Source organism: Notolepis coatsorum (genome assembly GCF_963971535.1).
Source record: "Notolepis coatsorum genome assembly, chromosome: 1".
NCBI lineage: Eukaryota > Metazoa > Chordata > Actinopteri > Aulopiformes > Paralepididae > Notolepis > Notolepis coatsorum.
In genome coordinates this window covers 279,608,859-279,631,057 of record NC_140165.1, presented here as the reverse complement: position 1 = coordinate 279,631,057, position 22,199 = coordinate 279,608,859, and the positions used below count along the sequence as shown (strand labels likewise).

At 41.9% G+C, this 22,199-nt stretch overlaps 1 protein-coding gene across 1 annotated transcript in view; it reads right to left on the bottom strand.

The window, feature by feature from the left end:
- Positions 1-22,199, bottom strand: part of LOC311241135 (coatomer subunit beta'-like) — an 89,540-nt gene that overhangs the window by 47,155 nt on the left and 20,186 nt on the right. The window contains exons 5-11 of the mRNA XM_084329849.1: positions 22,038-22,186; positions 21,355-21,501; positions 19,330-19,429; positions 10,391-10,533; positions 4,322-4,521; positions 2,217-2,327; positions 1,311-1,399 (exon numbers count right to left, since the gene is read on the bottom strand). Coding sequence (XP_084185975.1) covers positions 1,311-1,399; positions 2,217-2,327; positions 4,322-4,521; positions 10,391-10,533; positions 19,330-19,429; positions 21,355-21,501; positions 22,038-22,186 — 939 coding nt within the window. The remainder of the gene's footprint in view (positions 1-1,310; positions 1,400-2,216; positions 2,328-4,321; positions 4,522-10,390; positions 10,534-19,329; positions 19,430-21,354; positions 21,502-22,037; positions 22,187-22,199) is intronic.

Here is a 22,199-nt window from a genome sequence, read left to right as displayed (position 1 = left end):
AAAAAGCATTGTTACTTAGCAGCTTCATATATTCAGGCTTATAGCTAATCTTTGCAAATGAAGCCAATGCCATGCTTATATCTCACATATCTTGTATTATATAAAAGAAATACCAGCAATTGTGTTACTATAGCCATTCAATGTATTTGCATTGTATTGCAAGTGCTTCTCTATATACTAGTTTCCATAGGTAGGTGGTATCAAATATGCAAATATAACGCTCACACAGGTAGGGCTGTCTTAAATACTTCGAAGCTTCGAAGCTTCGTTCGATGGCACAAGCTTCGAACATTAAAAAAAAATCGAAGTTTAATTTTTTTTTATAATTTACTTTGATTTGTGTGTGTGTGTGTGTGCGTGTGTGTGCGTGCGTGCGCATGGGGCCATTGGGTGGGGCCGGGGGACAAATACACTGGAGGAAAGTAACCCAGCTCAGCACTGCCCAAATTACCGGTATATCATCACTATTGCCTGTTTGAAGGATATCATCCTCAAACACATATACACCTACATGCCTTGTATAATTCCACACATAAGAAAGAAAGATACTGGGATGAATAAACAAAATAGGAAATAAAATGTAGAAATGCATGCAATACATAAATAAATATGAATCTCTATATATGAAATAGAACATTTAGATAAGGTGCTACTGAGATATTTTGGTGAGTTCTTTGTTTTTTTGTGGAAGTAGCCCTTCTTAAAAATGCATGAACATTCACTGATAATTGGTCTGTAGTGGAGTCTACAAGGTCTACATTGCCGGACCATGTAGAATCCGGACCTTGTAGACTGACATAATTCTGTGCATAGTTTAGTCTACACAGGCCATATTTCAAATAATCAAAATCTTACTTCATTCATCTTAAACATTCTTGATTTGGGGGATTGGTAGTTCCCATGAAATCTGAAGTTGTTCAAACGACAACAGCGATCCACCTTGAATTAAATCACACAGCCGAGGGGCTACTTAATTCATTAATCCAATCCACTTTATTTATAGAGCACATTTAAAAACAACAACGTTTACGAAAGTGCTGTACAAGTCCCACAACATAAGATAAAAAAAAAAAAGAAAAAAAAAGAAAAAAAAAATCGAAGCTCGGCCCCGAAGCTTCGATTGCCAAAAAAAGCTTCGAAGGTCAGCCCTACACGCAGGTAATGATGCATACATGCATCGCAAATGCAGAAGAGACAAAAACCTCCTCACTTGCCCAAAAAGTCATATGCACGCATGCAGACACAGTGGACCCCCGAGCCAAATAACACTATAACACTGACAGAATAATAATAATACAAATCCAACTCACCTTCAGCTCCAAAGTCAGGTTTAAAGGCCTTCTTCTCCTTGAAGTTCTTGAAGATCTTGACCATGCTGTTGCTTTCCCTTATGGCATACCTATGGATGGCGGACATAGTGAAGTACATGGTTAAATATCTTTTCAATGATAAATCCAGTAGGGGACAAATAATAAACTGGATAACAGTTACAGTATGGGCAGCTACTTTGGATGGAAATACATTTTTTGAGAAGCAACTGATCTAGATTGCTATGGTGAAGCAGCTTGATTCAAAGAGTGTACTAAAAATGCATTTAAAACATTCCTGTATTGATTATACTACAACCAAGAACAAATTACGACCCCAAATTACTGAGATGCCAATTCACACAGGACTAATATTATCAGATGACATTCATGTTTGCCGATATAATTGGCACTGGCATTTTTTTATTTCAAATTATGGAAAAGAAATGTTGCATGGGATTAAGATCACACATGACCTCTGCAGTTATTACAAATGATTAGAGTCCCCCATGTAATCTATCTATCAGTCTATACTGTACTACTATTTAGTAAAACAGATGGATTGGACTGGTACTTAAAGGGAGCAGTTGATACTTAAAGGGGAACACCACTCACATGAACAATTCCGATGTTATTTCCATGGCCTAGGAAAGTAAGAGTAAGCGCTCTATAGATTGAGCGTAATTTTGTAAAATGTCTGGTATCACCGATATTACCGGTGTTGTCATGAGTTGATTAATCATGGGAAATTCCACATCATTGTGGCAACCCTAATGTTCACCAATATTTTTGGACCGTCTTAGACCATAATGAATTCAGAAAATGGGTGTAGTTCCCCTTTAAAACTTAGGAATGAGAAAGGAATCAGAAATAGTGGCATCAGCGCTTCAAGGAGTAGTTGGGACTTACTCTGAGGAGTCATGGGCCCAGACAAACTCCTGCGCTGAGCCGAAGCTCTTGTTCCTCAGGGCCATGGCGGTGTAGATGATGTACTCTCCGTCCCCACAAACCACCACAAACCTGACGACACACACACACACACACACACACACACACACACACACACACACACACACACACACACACACACACACACACACACACACACACACACACACACACACACACACACACACACACACACACACACACACACACACACACACACACACACACACACACACACACACACACACACACACACACACACAGGAGAGGGAAACAGAAGCACACAACAATTAAATCTGAAACTCTTTTAACAGCGTCACCATGTGATACGCCTAGCGTGATTATGAAACGGAATATAACAACGCAATTGAAAGAGACACACTCAGAAACACACAGGGCTAGAGCCCTTTCAAGTCAATATAATAGATTCAAAATGCAAGTAAAATCTGGATTAACAACAGAGCATTCATTGTACATGTCAAAATACTTCCCAAAGGTCAGTGAATACCACAACCACTACACCAGAGGAAGCTCAACAAATCATGTGAAACCCAGATTCGGCTCAAACAAGGGACTAAACACGTTTCGCAATTATGCCACAACAATGTGGAACGCCCTACCCAAAGCTGTAAAGGAATGTGAATCCCTGCCCACATTCAAAACCGCTCTTAAAGAGCACCTACGGGAGGCTGCAATTCGAAACTGGCCACCGTAAATGCCCAAAACCCCCACCACCTCCTAATAGACAGTCTCCTCCCCACCGCATGTATATATTCCCTCCCCGCCGTATGTATATTTCCCTCCCACCCCCTCCTAATGTACAGTCCCCTCCCCATCATATGTATATACTCTGTCAGGATCTAGGGGTAACAGTACTGTATATTTGAATACCGCCTATGTCACAAATGTATCAGTACTAAATACCTATATGTCCCTATGCCATAAATGTCATGTATGTTGTGTATGTCATAAATGTCTATATGAATTGAAAATGGGGGACCCTGATGGAAACAAGACAAACGTCTTTCTCAGGTCTGCATCCCCTTAACAATTGTATGTATTGAGCCGTACTGTATTGTACCCATTCTGCAATCTGTTAAATAAAGTTTTCATTCATTCATTCATTCATTCAATTATCTCTTTGGATCGGTGGGATAAGATGACCGTCTTGTGCAAAAGGTTTATGTATTATTGGAATATGTAATAAAAAAAATTCTTTGCACCTCCAATTAGCCAATCTAATTCAAGATTCACACAAACATAATGTGCATCGAGAGCTGCTACTAACAATTATTATTAAGTCATCGATTTGTTCAATGATTGCAGTGCATTTAAGTTTACTTGTGTGCTTGTTTTTTCAATGCTCCCTCGGACCTCATGGTTCCAATCAGATTCATAACCTTTTTCATGAATGCACTGAAATGGAGCTAAAGATGCACTTTAACACTGTCTTTTTCTTTAAAGAGCATTTGTGAACAATCTTAGTGGTTCTGAATAGAATTATTTTACTTCCTTCTTTTGCATTTCTGTTGGACTAGACCGGCCAACATTATGGCAAATGTGCTTACAATCTTCTCCAGAGTCAGACAAAAACATAGATGCCAATTTCCTCCCTCTGTGCATTCAGTAGAAAGCTATCTGGCTGCAAGCTAGCCTAGCTTAGCACAAATATAATAATATAATAATAATGCAGGACCTCTTAAAAGGCCTTTATTCAGCATGCAATGAACTGGGACATGCAATGGAATGAATGGAAGCAGAGGCACTAGCCAAGCTGTTGACCAAAAAAATACCTCCCGGAACTTTAAGCTAGGCTAGTGGTCCATATCCGCTTCTGTTCATTTGTATCCATCTTCTTGTCCTTGTACCGTCTGGAGAAGACGGTAAGCGAATTTCCCATAATGTTGGCGTGTTCCTTTAACTACCACCAATGAAAGGTTTTGAAGCATCGATTCAGTACATTTTAATTTATTTAATTCAGTCGATTAACCATGACAACCCTCCCCTGCTTGACACATATCAAATACCTAATCCCCCACCCTGACACATGGCCCTCAGCCCCTCACCTCCCATTGGGGCTGTGCTGGATGGTCTGTGGGTAGATCTCACAGCTACCCATGTCTTTAACAGCGAGCTGCAGCCGCTCCCCGTCCTTGCTCTCCGCATCTCCCATGGCCTTCAGGTTGGCCTGCTGTACCTCCGAGTGGCGGGCCCACATGATCTTCCCAATGGAGTCCATGGACATGGCCGGCTCCTCGCGACCCAGCTGAGAGAGGGAGGGAGAGAGAGAGAGAGAGAGAGAGAGAGAGAGAGAGAGATGAAGAATTACTTTAACCACCAGGTACACAAACTTCTGACTTGAAATTAGGAGACTTGACACATTGATGGGCACTGTTCTAATTGATTGATTGATTGATTACATTTTTTATTACCAGATTGCAGAATGGGTACAATACAGTACGGCTCAATACACACAATTGTTAAGGGGATGCAGACCAGAGAAAGACTTTAGTCTTGTTTACATCAGGGTAGGGCTGGGCGATATGGCCTAAAAATGAATTTCCCTATTGGGAGTGAAGTGCAAACCTAACCAAATGAACCAATCTTCATTTAAAATAATAATAATAATATATACATATATATATTAGTGCTGTCAGGCGATTAAAAAAATTAATCTAATTAATTACAGGATTTGTAATGAATTAATCTAATTAATCGCATTTTAATCGCATTACCATTTTATGCCTCATATTCTATATTCTATAATCATATTTCAAATTGCATGTGTCCAGATGGCAGAATTCAGTACTGTATCTACAAAACCTTCTGTTTAATGATCTTCCATCTATTAATTTGCTTAGATTTTTCAGGTCTGGTCAATTTGAGCATGGTGTTATTCACAGTCAAAGATAAAAAAAAATTATTGATATTCTCATTTGGTTCATTACAATTTACTCAAAATAAAATTTTCATTCAATCAATCACCGCGCAGATTGATTGATTGAATGAAAATGTTATTAACAGATTGCAGAATGGGTACAATACAGTACGGCTCAATACACACAATTGTTAAGGGAATGCAGACCAGAGAAAGACTTTCGTCTTGTTTACATCAGGGTCCCCCATTTTCAATTCATAATGAATTGTAAGTAAGGGTGCAACTTGCACCGTGCAATCCATTCTTTGTGGATCTAGCCCACAGTATTTCTGACACTGGGAATACATTCCCTGAGATTCATAGATGTCCCTAGAATCAGATACCAAGAACATGCAAATGAACCATATTAAAAAAAAATCTGTAAATGTGTATTCTACATGCTTATGGAATGAATAAGATACAAAAAAAATTATAAAAAAAAAAAAAAAAAAATGTAATTAATTTTGAGTTAATTTTCATAACGCGATTATTTGCTGTGTAATTAATTAATCTAATTAACGCGATAAACTGACAGCCCTAATATATATATATAAAAGGTGCCTCTTGATCATCAAACAAGAATGAATTTCCCTATTGGGATTAATAAAGTGCAAATGTAACTTTCACCAAACATTACTTTTTGTAAAATAAAAGGTGACTCCTCGTCCTAAATCATTAATTCTAATTAATTGATAAAATCATCAGGGTCCCCCATTTTCAATTAATCATAACAATTATGACATACACGACATACAGATATACAGCACTGTTACATCCAGACATTTATGACATACAAGATATACAAATATACAGTACTGTTTATTTACAGACAGAGTTTCTGAAAGAGAATATATACATTTGAGGGGGAAGAAACTGTACATTTACCGGGGCCAGTTTCTAATTGCAGCCTCCGGTAGGTGCTCTTTGAGAGCGGTTTTGAAAGTGGGTAGGGATTCACATTATTTTACGGCTGTGGGTAGGGCGTTCCACATTGTTGTGGCATAATTGCGAAACGTGTTTAGTCCCAAATCAAATCAAATCAAATCAAATTTATTTGTAAGGCCCGACAACACACGTTAATGTCCCCATGGGCCGTACACGTCTTCTTTAAACAAGTCAAGAAGAAACATAACAATAAGTCAAGAACAGAACAAGAACACCATAAGGTCCAACAAATTTAAAATAAATGCAAATAAATGAAAGAATGCAAGCACTCCCAGACATACACCACGCGAAGGTAAGGAAAAACTCACTAAAACCTAACAATAGGGAAACATTCTCCACAGGCAGTGTGGAGGAGAGAAACCTTAGAAGGGCCATTCAAGGGGGGATCTCCCTTCTTAGATGTCTAGTAGTGTTGCAGACTAAAGGCCTCTACATGCTACAGCAACTTCAAAGCAACTGCACCACAACATCGACAAAGCAACGGTGTTGTAGACACTCTGCATTTATGCTTCTGCAACATCGACGCGCAAAGTTTGTTTAACTAAAGTTAGTTTAGGTTCGTGTTAACGTTAGATAATGTACAAAATAAACGTATTTCCGGTGCTTTTAGACGTCGCTCTTTTATTTTGAAATCCCCCGACCGGAAGTATTTGTGATGTATTCTGCTTGTGTAACTTTAGGTTAGTTTTAACGTTAGCTGGCAGCTACAGGCACTCGAGGTCGAGGAAGAGCTGCTGAATTTAATCGGCAGGAGGAGAGAGAGCTTGTCAAAGCTGGATATATCCCTGTGGCTGTGGTTGTAGGCACGAAAATGCAGCTCGGCGAACGGCGACGGCTTGTATATTCCAAGCCGAGCACATCCAACATGGCCGATCCCTCGGCCGCCAAGGCTGTCGGCCTTGTGGACCCCTGTTGACTCGACGCCCAGGGTACCACTGGCGGGGGAAACATGGCCGCCTGTCGAGGGCCTCGCCACAGTCGCTGACGAGGCCGTGCTCCAACCTCTGGCTGCATAGCGTGAGGCGGTGTGGGACCTAGGTCAACAACCGCCTGCGTCTCCGCAGAACGACCAAAGAGTCCTTCCGCGGAAAGAGGAGCCGTGAGGAGAAGAAACCTTTCTTGCTCCCCAAGAGGAGACTGCTCCAACCAGAAATGCCTATTAACAAGCGTTGATAGCATCCTAATCCTCCCCGCAATTATAGCTTGCGACTGAGTCAAGATCTCTATAACACCAAAAACATGCAAAATGTTTTCAGCGTCGGCTGGTCCTGTAGCCCCACTACCCGACGCTAATGTGGACAGAAAAACAGTCAGCTGAGCCACAACACTGGCCGCCGCTAAATTCCATCCTGTAGCAGTATAACTCTCATCATTCCATACTGCCACGTGCCGGGCCGACTCTCAAGCGTCGGCTTCCGGGTGGGACACCGTTCAACCCCGCCGGGGCACAGGATCGATGCTACCTGGCTCTCTAGCCACGGCACACCCGCCCTGCGCCCTGTTGTCAACCCATTCACCCGTAAAAAGGGTAAATAAGACTCAGCAAAACCCCCCACATTAGCTACCGACTGACCTTCATCAATGAACCGGTTAAGAGGAGGGAAAAGCAGTGACATCCCACGGCGGGGAACATTAAAACAGTGACCCAGCATTATAGCATTAGTGTTAGCAGCGCGCTCCAGGATCGCCTGGAAAACGTCCAACTCAGAGGGACGTTCACCAAAACATCCCGCCCCTGGCGCCGACACACAACTCGGTTGTGTAACAAAACAACCAGCAGCATTACTAACACCAGCGTTAATGCCTGATGACACAGAGCCTACTGTACCTGTGTACGAGCCGGCTCGATAGCCAAACCTTGCACGCTGTCCCGCGATCTGCTGCCACAAGACGAGGAAACATCATTTACATTTACATTTAGTCATTTAGCTGACGCTTTTATCCAAAGCGACTTACAAGTTCTGTGCGACAAGACAGCAAGAAGGGTATAACTCTATCAGCTGAGTAACAATGTTCATCAAAGTGTTACGTGTTACAGTGTAGGTTAGTTTATTAGGACAAGTGCATGACAGTAAGGTTAGTCGGGGGTTCGATTTTATTTTAATTTTTTTTATCATTTCAGATAATGAAATGTAATAAATGTAATAATAGACCCGACGTGTCGTTGGAACATGCCGCGAAGATTCCAGGGGTAGGCAAATCTCAGAAGTACAGAAGAAAAGGTACCGTTGAGTACCGGTATCGATTCCCAGGTAAAAAGAAAAATGTTCAGGCTCGGTGTCCCGAACAGACCCACGCGTAGGGCAGATGCAAGCCGCATTTTACAATAAACCTCTGTGGGGCTGCTTACATTTTTTTATTATTATAAATCGCAAATTTAATCGCAATCGCAATATCTGTGAGAAAAATCGCAATTAGATTATTTCCCAAAATCGTGCAGCCCTAGCTAACGGTGAGCATAGTAACTAGCAGCAACGCTGTGTGTTCTCTAGAAGTAATGCAGGCTACCGGTGAGATGGTTAACTAGCAGCTACACTGTGTGTTCTCTAAAAGTAATGCAGGCTACCGGTGAGATGGTTAACTAGCAGCTACACTGTGTGTTCTGTAAAAGTAATGCAGGCTACCGGTGAGATGGTTAACTAGCAGCTACACTGTGTGTTCTCTAAAAGTAATGCAGGCTACCGGTGAGATGGTTAACTAGCAGCTACACTGTGTGTTCTCTAAAAGTAATGCAGGCTACCGGTGAGATGGTTAACTAGCAGCTACACTGTGTGTTCTCTAAAAGTAATGCAGGCTACCGGTGAGATGGTTAACTAGCAGCTACACTGTGTGTTCTCTAAAAGTAATGCAGGCTACCGGTGAGATGGTTAACTAGCAGCTACACTGTGTGTTCTCTAAAAGTAATGCAGGCTACCGGTGAGATGGTTAACTAGCAGCTACACTGTGTGTTCTCTAAAAGTAATGCAGGCTACCGGTGAGATGGTTAACTAGCAGCTACACTGTGTTCTCTAAAAGTAATGCAGGCTACCGGTGAGATGGTTAACTAGCAGCTACACTGTGTGTTCTCTAAAAGTAATGCAGGCTACCCCCCCCCCCCCCCCCAAGTAGGTGAGGGTGGAGAGAGAAAAAAAACACTAGGAGAATCACAAACCTGATCAATCTGTAGTTGTTTTAATTCATTTAAATTGATCAACTTTTGTTTCTATATTGTTTTTGTATTATGTACTGTACCTCTCGATGTCATTGTAAATGAGAGGTTGCTCTCAATGATCTTTCTAGATTAAATAAATTAAATTATTTTGAAGGTTGAAATCAAACTAATTTCGATTGATTCTCAACTCGGAATGGAAATTGTGACAGCATCCAACTGTATATCAATCATATATACATAAGACTACAGTACATGCATGCATGCACACGGACACACACACCTATAAACATATGGCAAATACACATATATTGCCATGAGGCATGGAACACACACACATGCACACGTATGTAAAATTACTGTAATGTGATGTAATGTAATGATTATGTAAAGAGTGTCACTATTAATTATGTGCTCATTTTAATGAATGTACTTTTGGTAATGATGATATGTAATGACCACTTTTAAGTAGAAAAGCCTAACCAGGGACAGGGGGGTTGCAAATTAGCCTGGGCTAGAAATCCTATTTACATTGGTAGTTATTTAGCTGACGCTTTTATCCAAAGCAAAATGACTTACAAGTTCTGTATGACAAGTCATCAGGAAGGGTACAATTCCATCAGCTGAGTAAAAATGTTCATCAAAGTGTTGAGTGCTACAGTGTAGGTTAGTATATTGGGACAAGTGCATGAAGGTTAGTTAGGGTTAGAAAATATATATATATACAGTATATATATATATTTTTTCAGATAATGGTTGAATAAGTGAGTCTTTAGTCGACGGCGAAAGATTGGACAGGTTTCAGCTGTCCTAACTGTGGTGGGCAGTTCGTTCCACCATTGTGGGGCAAGGACTGAGAATAGGCGGCTTCTCCTTGATGACCCTCCCGGAGCTCGGATAGGAGTGGGTCTGAGACGGCCAGAAGGTATTGAGGGTGTGTAGTTAGAGACCATTGACCGGAGGTAGGCGGGAGCAGTTCCCTTTGCCACACGGTATGCCAGGTTGAGCCGTTGAGGGCCTATATGCAATGAATCTGTATCTTGTTATTGTAACTTGCTACAATGTTTTATTTAGCATTGTCCCTGACAAATAAACAAATAAATAAATACAATGTACACACAGTACCTTGATGATGATGCTGCCTTCGTCGTAGCCCAGAGCCACACTGTTGGAGCCCCGCTGGCCACACACACACCACACGCGCTCCATGCCGTAGTTCAGCGTGTTCTCCAGACGGTAGGTGCTGGAGTGCCAGACTCTAACGGTCCCTGGAAGGAGGAAGAGATTTCATCAACAAAAGTTCTATGTATCCATTTGGCACACAACCTGTTACCTAATGTTCAGCGCTCAATGTGTCAAAATACGAGAAAATGACACGGATGACATTCAGCCAATAGATGTCGCTCTAGAGAACCAACATGTCGTTTATCCAATCAGGTGCATTCCACGTGGGGGAAATGGGAAGTAGGGCAGGTATACATGCACGCAACATTCATTTTCAACACAAATGTTTTTAAATGATAAATTAATTAATCAATAGAAATGGGGGAAAAGCAATACTTATTATTATAATTTTTTATGATTACTTTAAATAAAAAATTTATCTATAGCACCTTAACACACTTCAGTGCCGGCCTTGTTTTCCTTTTTACCCCCTTGAATGCCATCATCACTTCCACCACTTCAATGTTAGCGTTAAAAATGCATAATCTATTTTAAATTATGGCTATGTGTCTAATCTGCCCGTCGCTTATCAATGACTTGTTTGCAGTCAACATTGTCGAAACGGATTTTATTTTTTATTTAAAAAATCGGTTCATATCCTTTTTATAGCATTTCGAAAAGCTATCGTTCTCTCGAAAACGTCCGGAAAATTTAAAGATTCCCCCCATAAACGGTGTAACTGAGGGGTACAATTCCCTGACTGTATTACTAGATATGATACTTACTACCACTACCTTTGTACTTAATATTCGGCCACCCAGTACACGGCATAAATATATTATGATGAACAGTCACGTAGATGAAACGGATCCAACACAAATGTACAAATTAGAAATAGGTCTTTATTTCTACACAGCGATGGTGTGTAGAGCAAGCACTTAATCAAATCAATCACATTTATGAATGGAAATTAGTATGCACTTTTATGGCAAGAGTATTCGTCGGTATATCAATAGAGAATGTCCAATCTCTGAAGGCGCAGGTGGTACATATACGACCTGGAATAGTTTAAGGAATAACAGCAATGATACTTTAATGATTATATACTGGATACACTAGGGGGGGTTAATCCGGTCGCTTGTAAGCCGACAGGAGTAGGAAGGGGGGGGGGGGGGTAGAATCCGGCTGCCTCATCCGGCCAAGGGTATCCCAGGTGAACCCACTGTAGTGCCGTTCAATGCGCCGGCGATCCTTGGACCACAGATGAAAGCAGGTGGACTCTTTGTGGGCCGGCGTCCTCCGGTCCACGGAGGAGAGACGTGAAGCGACCTCGTCTTGCAGAGCGTCTCCTCACCTTGCGTCCTCTCCAGGGGGGGGGGGGGGTTCCAACACACGGCAGTGTCGGGGGTCTTTATCCATGGAATAATCAACGTATACAAAGCATAATCCGTGCCGGGGAAGGCGGGCTGTCGTCGGTAGAATAATCCGGTATACAGGTCCACTCGCTCGTCGGCTCTGGGGCTCCTCGGGTGCAGCTTCACGTGGGGTCAACCACCCTGGATAAGCAGCCAGTTCTCTGCCCGAAACGATGGGGTACTGACTACGGTAGTATTCTCACCGCACGAAGCACTATATATTAACAGACTATTATTAGCTTAATAGACTACGTCCAACTCGACGATATAGTGCCAAATATGACTATTCAAATATTAATATACACGATGTCTCAATACCGATGGTAAGCCGAACTTGGCCTTACTCCCACACGTGGCGTCGCGGGGAGGCTTTACGTCTGTGACTCTATTGGAGGGTAAGAAACTGGACTGAAAAGGAAGTCCTACTTTAGTAGCGCAGTATATATACGCACTATGAACAAATAGTCCCATTAGTGGTGCGGTAGCCAGATTCCTACGCGGAACTAGGACTTGTTCGTACATGTTGAGCGGTACGTTTGAACTGGGTCTGGGGGGTATGGCAGCCTGGCACCAAGGTCTCGACCAATAGTAGAATGGAGACTATTATGGGATGTTCAGTAGGCTAGAATGGATATTCAATGCATATTGTACACGGAATATACAAGGGATATCAGGGAATATTAGAGAATATACAAATACAATTAAATATATATATATAAATAAATATATATATTCGGTTTAATCTGGCCCTTCACAACAAACGGCATTTATTGGAATATTCTCGAATACACTAGACACGTTGTCATTTGTCGGCCTATTTATGAATCGTTTTCAAATAAACGCTAGATTATCAATAGTATATGTGTACTTATGCACGCTATAGAAGCGGGCTGAAAAATCTATTCTCTCATTTCCTCAACATCACACACACACACACATGGCACATGCTGATATCTCAGTGAATACAGCTCTGATTATCCTAAAACTGGTAACATAGACTCGTTACCTTAGATCAGATGTTCTTCAAAAAGATTATTCCAATTCCTGATCGCCATTCCAAATATCGATCACGTTTATTGATTGATTATTGGCTGCTGTAAATATATATTCCACGCTGCTTTCCAACTCGCGATCACTTCCATGTTCATCAGATCCATCGCCAGCATAATGGAGCCAGTAGGCTCCCCCCACAGGGATCTCCCAGTATAATCTAATGGGCTGCAGTTACACAGGGATAGACGATAGGGGGCGGTATTTTCCCATCTGAGCTCCTAGAGAGTCTGCTGTACCAACGGGAGACTCTGTTGATGAAATATGAATTCAGATCGCTAATAAAAAAATCAAACGACATTTCACGCCGTCGGCACTCAACAGGGGGCATGATAAGACTACAATACACGTCGTCGGCACTCAAAGTGTTAAGTGTGTATTGTATCGTGTGTGAATAAATTCAAATTTAAAAATAGTAAAAAAGAAGAATACTGAATAACAAGTTTTGTTTCCAATTTCCATTTTCATATAAATAAATGTCTAATTTGCCACAATAGTGATTCTACCTATACCCAGTTCATTGCCATTCCTGAGTGTTTCAAACTCTAGTGTCTGGACATTCCTGGGAAAAATCATCCGGCACACAGGAAGTGTTGCGTTTTATGTCACCAGCAGCAGCAACAGCAGTTTGTTTGGAATGAATAGAAAAACGAACTCAGTAGTTCGTATGCATTTTAACACTATAGGGACCAGCCACGAGTTAACTCGTGTTTCGGTGCCATGCGTTGTGGACCAGAGCCACGAGTTAACTCGTGGCAAGTTGTTATTGTTTTATTCCATATTAATAACGCTATTAACGTCCGCAATCTTCTTGCAGGACCTACCCGCATATTTGATTTTCGAAACATGCAATACCGGCCAGATCCTCTTAGGGGCGCCATTGCTCCACTGCAGTATCATTGAGGGCGATTGAAAAAATTTTTTTTTACTGTCTGCGTTTCATATGAGCCTCGGTCCCAGCCGAACATACTCCATCTTTGATCCCGTTACCGACCGCAGATTTATGATCAACCAATGGACATATCGATCTACCAGATTCCGATGACTAATGACGAAATGCTGCCGGCGATCACATGGGCTGACGGTAGGATACTATTCCCCGAAATTACAGCTGGATTGGACATTGTTTTAAAACGCAACGTGATCGATCAGTGAAAATGGCTACGTGAACGCACTGTATTGCTAATCAATAATAGTAATCGGCGTTCCCCGCCGCCCCCATTTCATCCATAGATGCTCTGTAATAGTCCGGATGCTACGCAGTTTGTTTTATTTCATTCGTATATATATACACAGCAGAAATGGCGTTTGATATAACGTGACTAGCATTTAGCCTATTATCTAGCTCCCCAGAAAAAAGACTAGGCGAAAACTGCGATAAACCTTATATTCACGGCGCTATAAAATGACAACCAACCGATGGATTTTTATTTTCTTTAAGCCATTATGAAGGCACGGTTTATGCACTCAAGTGACAATGAGAATGGACAGATAGCAATACTATAAAGTATATATATAGCTGTTAGAAAGTACATCGGTTTGTTGACAACGCTCGGTCCTCTGGCCTATAAATCGGCGCGGGACGCTGGTCGTCAATGTGTTAAAGATGGGAAGCAAGTCAAAACAGTGCATAAACACAACAGCAATGACCGCTTCTGAACAATAGATGTTGCCAAAACCAAATGTTCTGCAATAGCGGACACGCTATATCCATGCAAGCATGCATTCAAACCTTTATTTAAACTCAAAAGGCAACTGAGGTTTCCCTCATTTATAGTCACATCGAGTGTACATACAGAAAAGGAGGACGACTTGGTGGCCTGGATCTTCAACTACCTCACTGGCAGACCACAGTCTGTCAAACTGAAGGGGTGTCACTCGGACGTGCTGATCTGCAACACTGGCGCCCCCCAGGGAACTGTATTGGCACCCTTTTTATTCACCCTGTACACCTCAGACTTCCGCTTCAGCTCCAGGAACTGCCATCTCCAAACGTTTTCTGATTACTCCTCCATCGTTAGATATATCACCAACGACAACGAGGAGGAGTACAGAGCTGTGGTGGAGAGCTTCACAGAGTGGAGCAATGAAAACCACCTACAGCTCAACATCAGCAAGACGAAGGAGATTGTGGTAGACCATCGGCGGAGCAGGAGGAAGCCCCCAACTCCCATCATCATCCAGGGGGTGGAGGTGGAAAGGGTGGAGAACTACAAATTCCTGGGTGTTCTCATGAACAATAAACTGGACTGGACGGACAACACCGAGGCCCTCTACAGGAAGGGACAGAGCAGACTGTTCTTCCTGAGAGGGCTCAGGTCTTTTAATGTCTGCAGCAAACTGCTGCAGATGTTCTACCAGTCTGTGGTTGCTGGTGCCCTCTTCTTCGCTGTGGTATGCTGGGGGGGCAACACCAACACATACAAAATAAATAAACTGGTCAAAAAAGCAAGCTCTGTGGTGGGAGCGGACCTGGGCCCTCATTTATCAACGTTGCGTAGAAAGTGTTTTCCGTTCCTACGCACAGAATTTAGAATGTATACGCACAGAAATATCGGGATTTATCAACCATGCGTACACGGGTCCTATGCACACTCCGATAAATACCATTTGTTCTTACCGTCAATGCTCGTGCATGATTATCCATATATGGTAATGAAACACCCCCCATAGGATGTGCAATAATGGACTAACCTGAGCGAACTCTGAGAAACTCCACGAGCGAGATTGTTCACGGAGGCGCTGTCGAACCAAGAAGACACAACCCGTGTTATGGGATAAATAAAAGGCTGGCGGACTTGTACACGGGGATGTCAGATATCAACGACTCCCTAAGACCATTGCTGCAATTCTGCCTGGACAGCTCAAAATACTAATAAAGACTGTTAACCACGGTTTGGCGTTGGTGTGTCATTATAACCATGCTGGAATATGAATGCCTTTATTAGTTTTGTTCGATTGACTACCGGGTATAATATGATTTGTAGAGGCATACAATCTATTTTGTTGTCGGTATTAGGTAGCCTATATGAATTACATATAATAGCAGCCATAGCCTACATTATGCAACAGTAACTTGCACATATATAATAGCACATGGCACAGCCCTGCGAAGCCTGCACAGTAAACTAACTTGATCGTTAATCTAGCTGTTGTATCTTTACGCTTATGAACACATTAAATAATATGTATAGGCTATAGGCCGTCGTTTTGCATTAATAGCCTATATTCTCAAATGGCATTTAATGGCTATCCACTGTGGGCTAAATCTCCTCGCTGACGGACCAGTATACCTTATATCATATCATATTCCTATATGTCTCCCAGGAATCGTGGGGCTCTGGGGAATAAAGGTTGGGAAGACCCTGCTATTATAGCCTATCCTTTATAATGTTATAGACTATTTCATTTACAGTTTACTCTATCAGCCTACCCAGCATGTAATACGTTCTTTGTTAGAACTCAACTCGTTATTATTTTGCGCATAGATTGCAGAAATACGGGAATGTTTTGATTTATATTTAAAAGGCTTTGACATTGTAAAACGAAATAAGTGGAATTTCGAAGTTATGTAAGCAGAATAATTAAAAGTCATATCACCCACACGATATATGCTACCTGTATATCTAGAGCATGTATGCTTTTCATTCATTTAAGACACATTTATTGCAAGGGTTTTGTAATACACATAAACTCAACAAATAACCTCTGTTCTCGTTGCAATGCGTTTTTAATTCTTTCTTATACAGTAGGAAGGGGGAAGAACACTATATTGTGCGTGTTCATATGACTTGTATTCTGCTTACAGCTTCGAAATTCCACTTATTTAGTTTAACAATGGCAAAGCCTTTTAAATATAATCAAAACGTTCCCGTATTTCTGCAATCTATGCTCAAAATAATAACGAGTTGAGTTACGCGGAGCGCAGTCAGTACACCCTGTATATTCCGATAACGCTATATATAAACCATGCTGCATTCATTCATTCAGATTACCCATTATTCCAAATGCTATTTATAGGGTTTTGACCATAATTACACTACTGTCGCCATTTTACAATTAACTATAATGAATTACGGGGGTCATACAGAACACGTCAGTCAAACTAATGAACAAAAGCTTATTTCCGCGTTGAAACTAATGCATGAAACTGATGAAAGCATATGCCGTCCGTCTGCAGTATCCATATTCTACCGCCGGGCGCCAGGTACGCACAGTCAGAGCTGAGCGTAGATATACGCACAAAGTCAAGCACACGTTCAAATTGATAAGTCCCACACTTTTCTTAGAAATGATCATACGCACGGGTTACGCACATATCTGTGCGTACGCAACGTTGATAAATGAGGGCTCTGGACAGTCTGGAGGTGGTGGCAGAGGGGAGGACGAGGAGGAAGCTATATGCTATCCTTGAGAATGCCTGCCACCCCCTCCATGACGAGCTGACCGCAATGCGGTCCACGTTTAGCCGCAGACTTATCCCCCCCCCCCCCCGACATAACACAAAGCGCTTCAGGCAGTCCTTTGTGCCGGTGGCAATCAGGCTCCACAAACAGGCAGGGCCAGGACGGGCTAACTGCTGTGGACTGGAGGATCTGGGTTGTGGACTGTAACCAATTAATTTAATTATTTAACATCATAATTGGACTTATTTTTCTTTTAACCACTTTTAGCTCTATTTTAGCAATTTTTTATCCCTATGTATTTGTCCATCTTGTTTTTAACACATACTAATAAGTGTATGTTATGTATAAACTGTTTCCATTAACTGTTTTTACTGTTTTTAAATTGCTGTTATGCTGTGATGGACATCTGAATCTCCCCTCTGGGATAAATAAAGGTTTTCAATCAATCAATCAATAAGCAAAAAGATAAGGCATATAAAATCACACAGCATATAAAATCATAACAATAAGACAACAAGACGAGGGAAAAAGTAAGGATAACAAATCAATTAAAACACGTACAACTTGTTGGAAATCAATGTTTTAAACTATTCGATAAAGGGGAGAATTTTAAGCTTTAAGGACTATTAGAGTTCATTCCATGATCTATAGGGGCATCATAGAAATGCAGATTTACCCTGTTCCAAGCAAACCCGAGGGACCTTAACTCATTCCCCGCCAACAACGTTTATATACGTTATTGGGCGCCATCCTTTGAACGCCAACCACGTATATATATACGTTATTTGATTGTTTCTCCCTCCCCCCCCCCCCCCCCCCCCAATATTTGTATTCATTATTCATCCGGGGACACCTCGGTGTTACCATAGGGAATGAGTCTGAGATTGCCAAAGTGCAATACCGGCCGCATCCAGCTAGACGGCGGTATCGAGCACCCTTTGAAACCTTGTATCTGGGCCTGTGCAATGGTAAAATGTCACCAGGCTCACTTTTCTTTGTCGGGCGAATGGATCGGTTATAACGATCGGATTGAGACGCGTCAAATGCTCCCGATGCATGATGTGTGGTGGATTATGTTGGCGACACGATCGACACCAATACTGGGACTCGATCAGATAATTGGAATATTCTTTTTGGGGTACATCCTAGTGAAGGTAAGGGCTATATGATATCAATCCTGTGTTGATCCAACCATGTCTTCACCCCGATCGCAACATATGTGTGTAACGTTACTCCACAACGTATGCCGTTGGTGACGATCAAAGCATCAAGAAAAGACCCCCCCCCCCCCTTTCATGCATTCATGATGAAACATAATACCCATGATATAGATTTGATTTGGGAATAATAGCGTGTACAGGCAAGAAACGGCAACGTTTATAGTAGAATTGACGTATAAGCCTATTACTCAGCCTTTCGGGAATTACCCCAGACCATGCTATAACGATACTTATATTCACCACAGTATAACACGGGAACGTATGGATGGAAAAATGTATTCTTTTTCACATATTGAACGATAGATAGGTGATGTCAAATGGGCCATAGTATTGTATCCATAGCTATAATATATAATATAGTTAGAGCCCTACAAACAAGGTGACGCACTCCTATCTTTTAAAGCATGGCAGTGCTAGAACGGGGCCCCGTCTAATCCCCGGCGGTCAATGAGTTAAGGACCAGCCAACACAAACACACATCTTCGCACACGTGCACTTGACCTCCATGCCAAATCTCAGCCTCCTAGGGTGAAATGTGAAGCCACTAGGGTAGAGACACTTTTGTGGACCAACCGACTGACTAGTCAAGACCACCTAAAACTAGGGTGATTAATCGAGTTACAATTTCAATTACGATTTCGTATTCCCATCATGTGGCAACAAATTTGGATCTTGCAGATTACCACTTTAAGTGGTGATTATCCCACGTTGTAGCACTTAATACAGTAAAATAAATATAAAACATTGTGTTTGACATTGATTTGCAGTTTATGTGTGTAGTTAAATACATAAGGAACTACACTACTCACCATCCTCTGAGCCTGTGAGGATGATTGGCAGCTCAGGGTGGAAGCTGACGCAGGACACATTCTGGGCGTGGCCCTCCAACGTCTGCACACACGTCTTATTCTGAGAGAGAAGACATACTAAAGTCCGTCAGCTACGCACACTGGAACTGTAAACAATAAATATTACTGGACATGGGGTAGGGGTTATGTCTGTCCCAGACTAAAGAAATTACAAGTCAGCAAATACTCATAGATACATTTGTATTTAAAAATCAAAATTTGTTCAGCACCGCTAGCAGAGGTGTACCCCCTCCTGCTGACTTGTTGTACACAACTTGTAAGTCGCTTTGGATAAAAGCATCAGCTAAATCAGGGGTTCCCAAACTTTTCAGGCCACGACCCCCAAATAACGGTGTCAGAGAGCCGCGACCCCCACTATTATAGGAGGTAAAAAATATATATATTTTTTTTATAAATGGAAATGTATGGTTGAAACATGCAAACGTTCAAACGCACACACACTAATAAGCATTGGAGGCTTTTAACCAGGGCCGGACTGGGTAAATCATTCAGGCCAGGAAATATAGTGCAAAATATAGCCCCAGTCAGGCCACTTTTTAAGCAGGGTTTTTTTTTGTAATAAAAAATGTAAAAAAATACAATCCTTTATTCAACTTCAGCCCTGATCATAACACCACATATTAATTTTATAATTCTAACCCTTAACACTTTAACTGCCACACACGAGAATACTCGGGTTTATTTATAGGTGGTTGAAAGCCACTCACGAGATTTCCCGGATTTTTTTTTTTTTAGCTATCTGAAATCATATTGCATCACCGAGCCTACCCGAGTATACCCGAGCGGCGCCAGCGATCATTGTGGAAAAAAGCGCCCCCTGTCGTCTCCCAGATGACATAAGGGATTTTGGAATGGACTCAATGAAAATGGATGGGGAAAAAAATCCGGTACTCGACATTTTCCAGTCCACTGATCCAGCCGGGGTTACCACAGTTCATTCTGGAGCGTCTGAGCCCCGCTGATCATGGAGTTCTACTGTATCGCGTTGGATCCATACACTTATCGATTTTTTCGAATGGTGATCAGGAATTGGAATATACCAGTTAGAGTCCTTACGGACTCTATGTTATCAGTGTTAGGATAATCAGACTAATTTTGATGAAGTTATAGGCTGTTTTGTGAAATGGACTCTTTCGGTTTCACTGTAAAAGTCCGAGAGGAAATCAACGCGGCGATTATCCGTGCGCGGCCCGAATGTGCTTGCGTGCACGTATAATATTGATCATCTAGCGTTTATTTGAAAACGATTCATAAAAAGGCAGACGAATATCAACGTTGTGGAATATTCCAGTAAAAGACGATTTTCATCTGAAAACGGGTGCTTTTCTAAATGCTCTGAAACGGAAATGACGCGATAAAAAAACAATCTGCCTTGACAGCACTGACTGGAAAATAGTCTTTGATAATGCAATGGGCAGATTAGACACATAGCCATAATTTAAAACATAGATTAGGCGATATTAACGTTAACATTGGCGCCGATGGTGGCATTCAGGGGGTGAAAAGGAAAACCCGGCGTGGCACTCAAAGTGTTAAATGCCAGTGTGTGTGATGGCATATATTTGCAATATATCAAACGCAAAGTAGATTTTTCTGGGGGGGATTATTACAGGCTATTATGTGTCAATGATTAGCAACAACAGTTTTTTGTAAGGGTCCCGCCTCCACCAATCACATGCGGCTCCCTTTGTGTCTGTGTGTGTGAGAGCAAGAGAGAGAGAGAGATAGTTCTCCAACTTGTGAGTTGCAGTGATCTCCTGGTTGTTCCCCACCTAGGTGATCTAACTATTGTGCTGCTGCAACTAGAAACACTGGCCTGGCCTGCTTCTAAGTTCAGTGGCCTGACTGCATAAAAATAAAAAATACACCTTTTTTTTATATCATCTGGCGACCCCCCTGGGTGTTGCGACCCCCACTTTGGGAACCCCTGCGCTAAATGACTAACTGTAAATGTAGTCGTGGTACCTGGTAGTCCCAGATCTTCACCAGGCGGTCGTCGGCCCCTGATATGAGGTAGGGCTTGTCCCCTCCGCTGTAGTAGTCGATGCAGTTCACCCCCTTCTCGTGGCCCTCCAGGGTGAAGTTAGGACTGTTGGAGCCCAGCTGCCACACCTGCCACAGACACAGGACGTCCTCGTTACGCGTGTTCTGATATACAGTACATCAGTGCACCGATACCTATATGTTACCTTTCAGTGCAGGTCTCTGAGATAACAACTCCACAAGAGGGACATTTGTCGATCATACTTATCAGTAGCAGTTACATGGCAATAACATACATTTAATACAGTAATTTTCACGATTGTCATTGTCCTTTTTCGGTCTAGTCTTTTTTTTGTGAGTCTTGTTTATATAATGTCTTGTATATATGTTTTTGTCTTGTTCCGTTCTGTTCCATTTATATATAATGTTTTGTTTTGTATCATTGTCAAATAATGAAAATAATTATATACAAAAAAAGGAGGGATGTTCCTCACTCCAGAAATGATGCATTATGTGTGTGTGACCATTTTATGCATATAAGTGAAGATCGAGAGAGGTATTGAAAGAGAGACTGAACGAGACAGAGAGAGTGAGAGTGTGTGTGTCTGTGTGTGTGTGTCTGTGTGTGTGTGTGTGTGTGTGCGTCTGTGTGTGTGCGTGTGTACCTTGATAGTCCTGTCCAGGGAGGCGCTGGCGAACTGGTTGTTGTCTTTGGGGTTGATGACGATCTGCATGACGTAGTGGGTGTGGCCCTCAAACACCTGACTACAGGCCCACTTCCTGTCCCAGTCCCACAACTTGATCAGCATATCATCTGTGTGCGCACA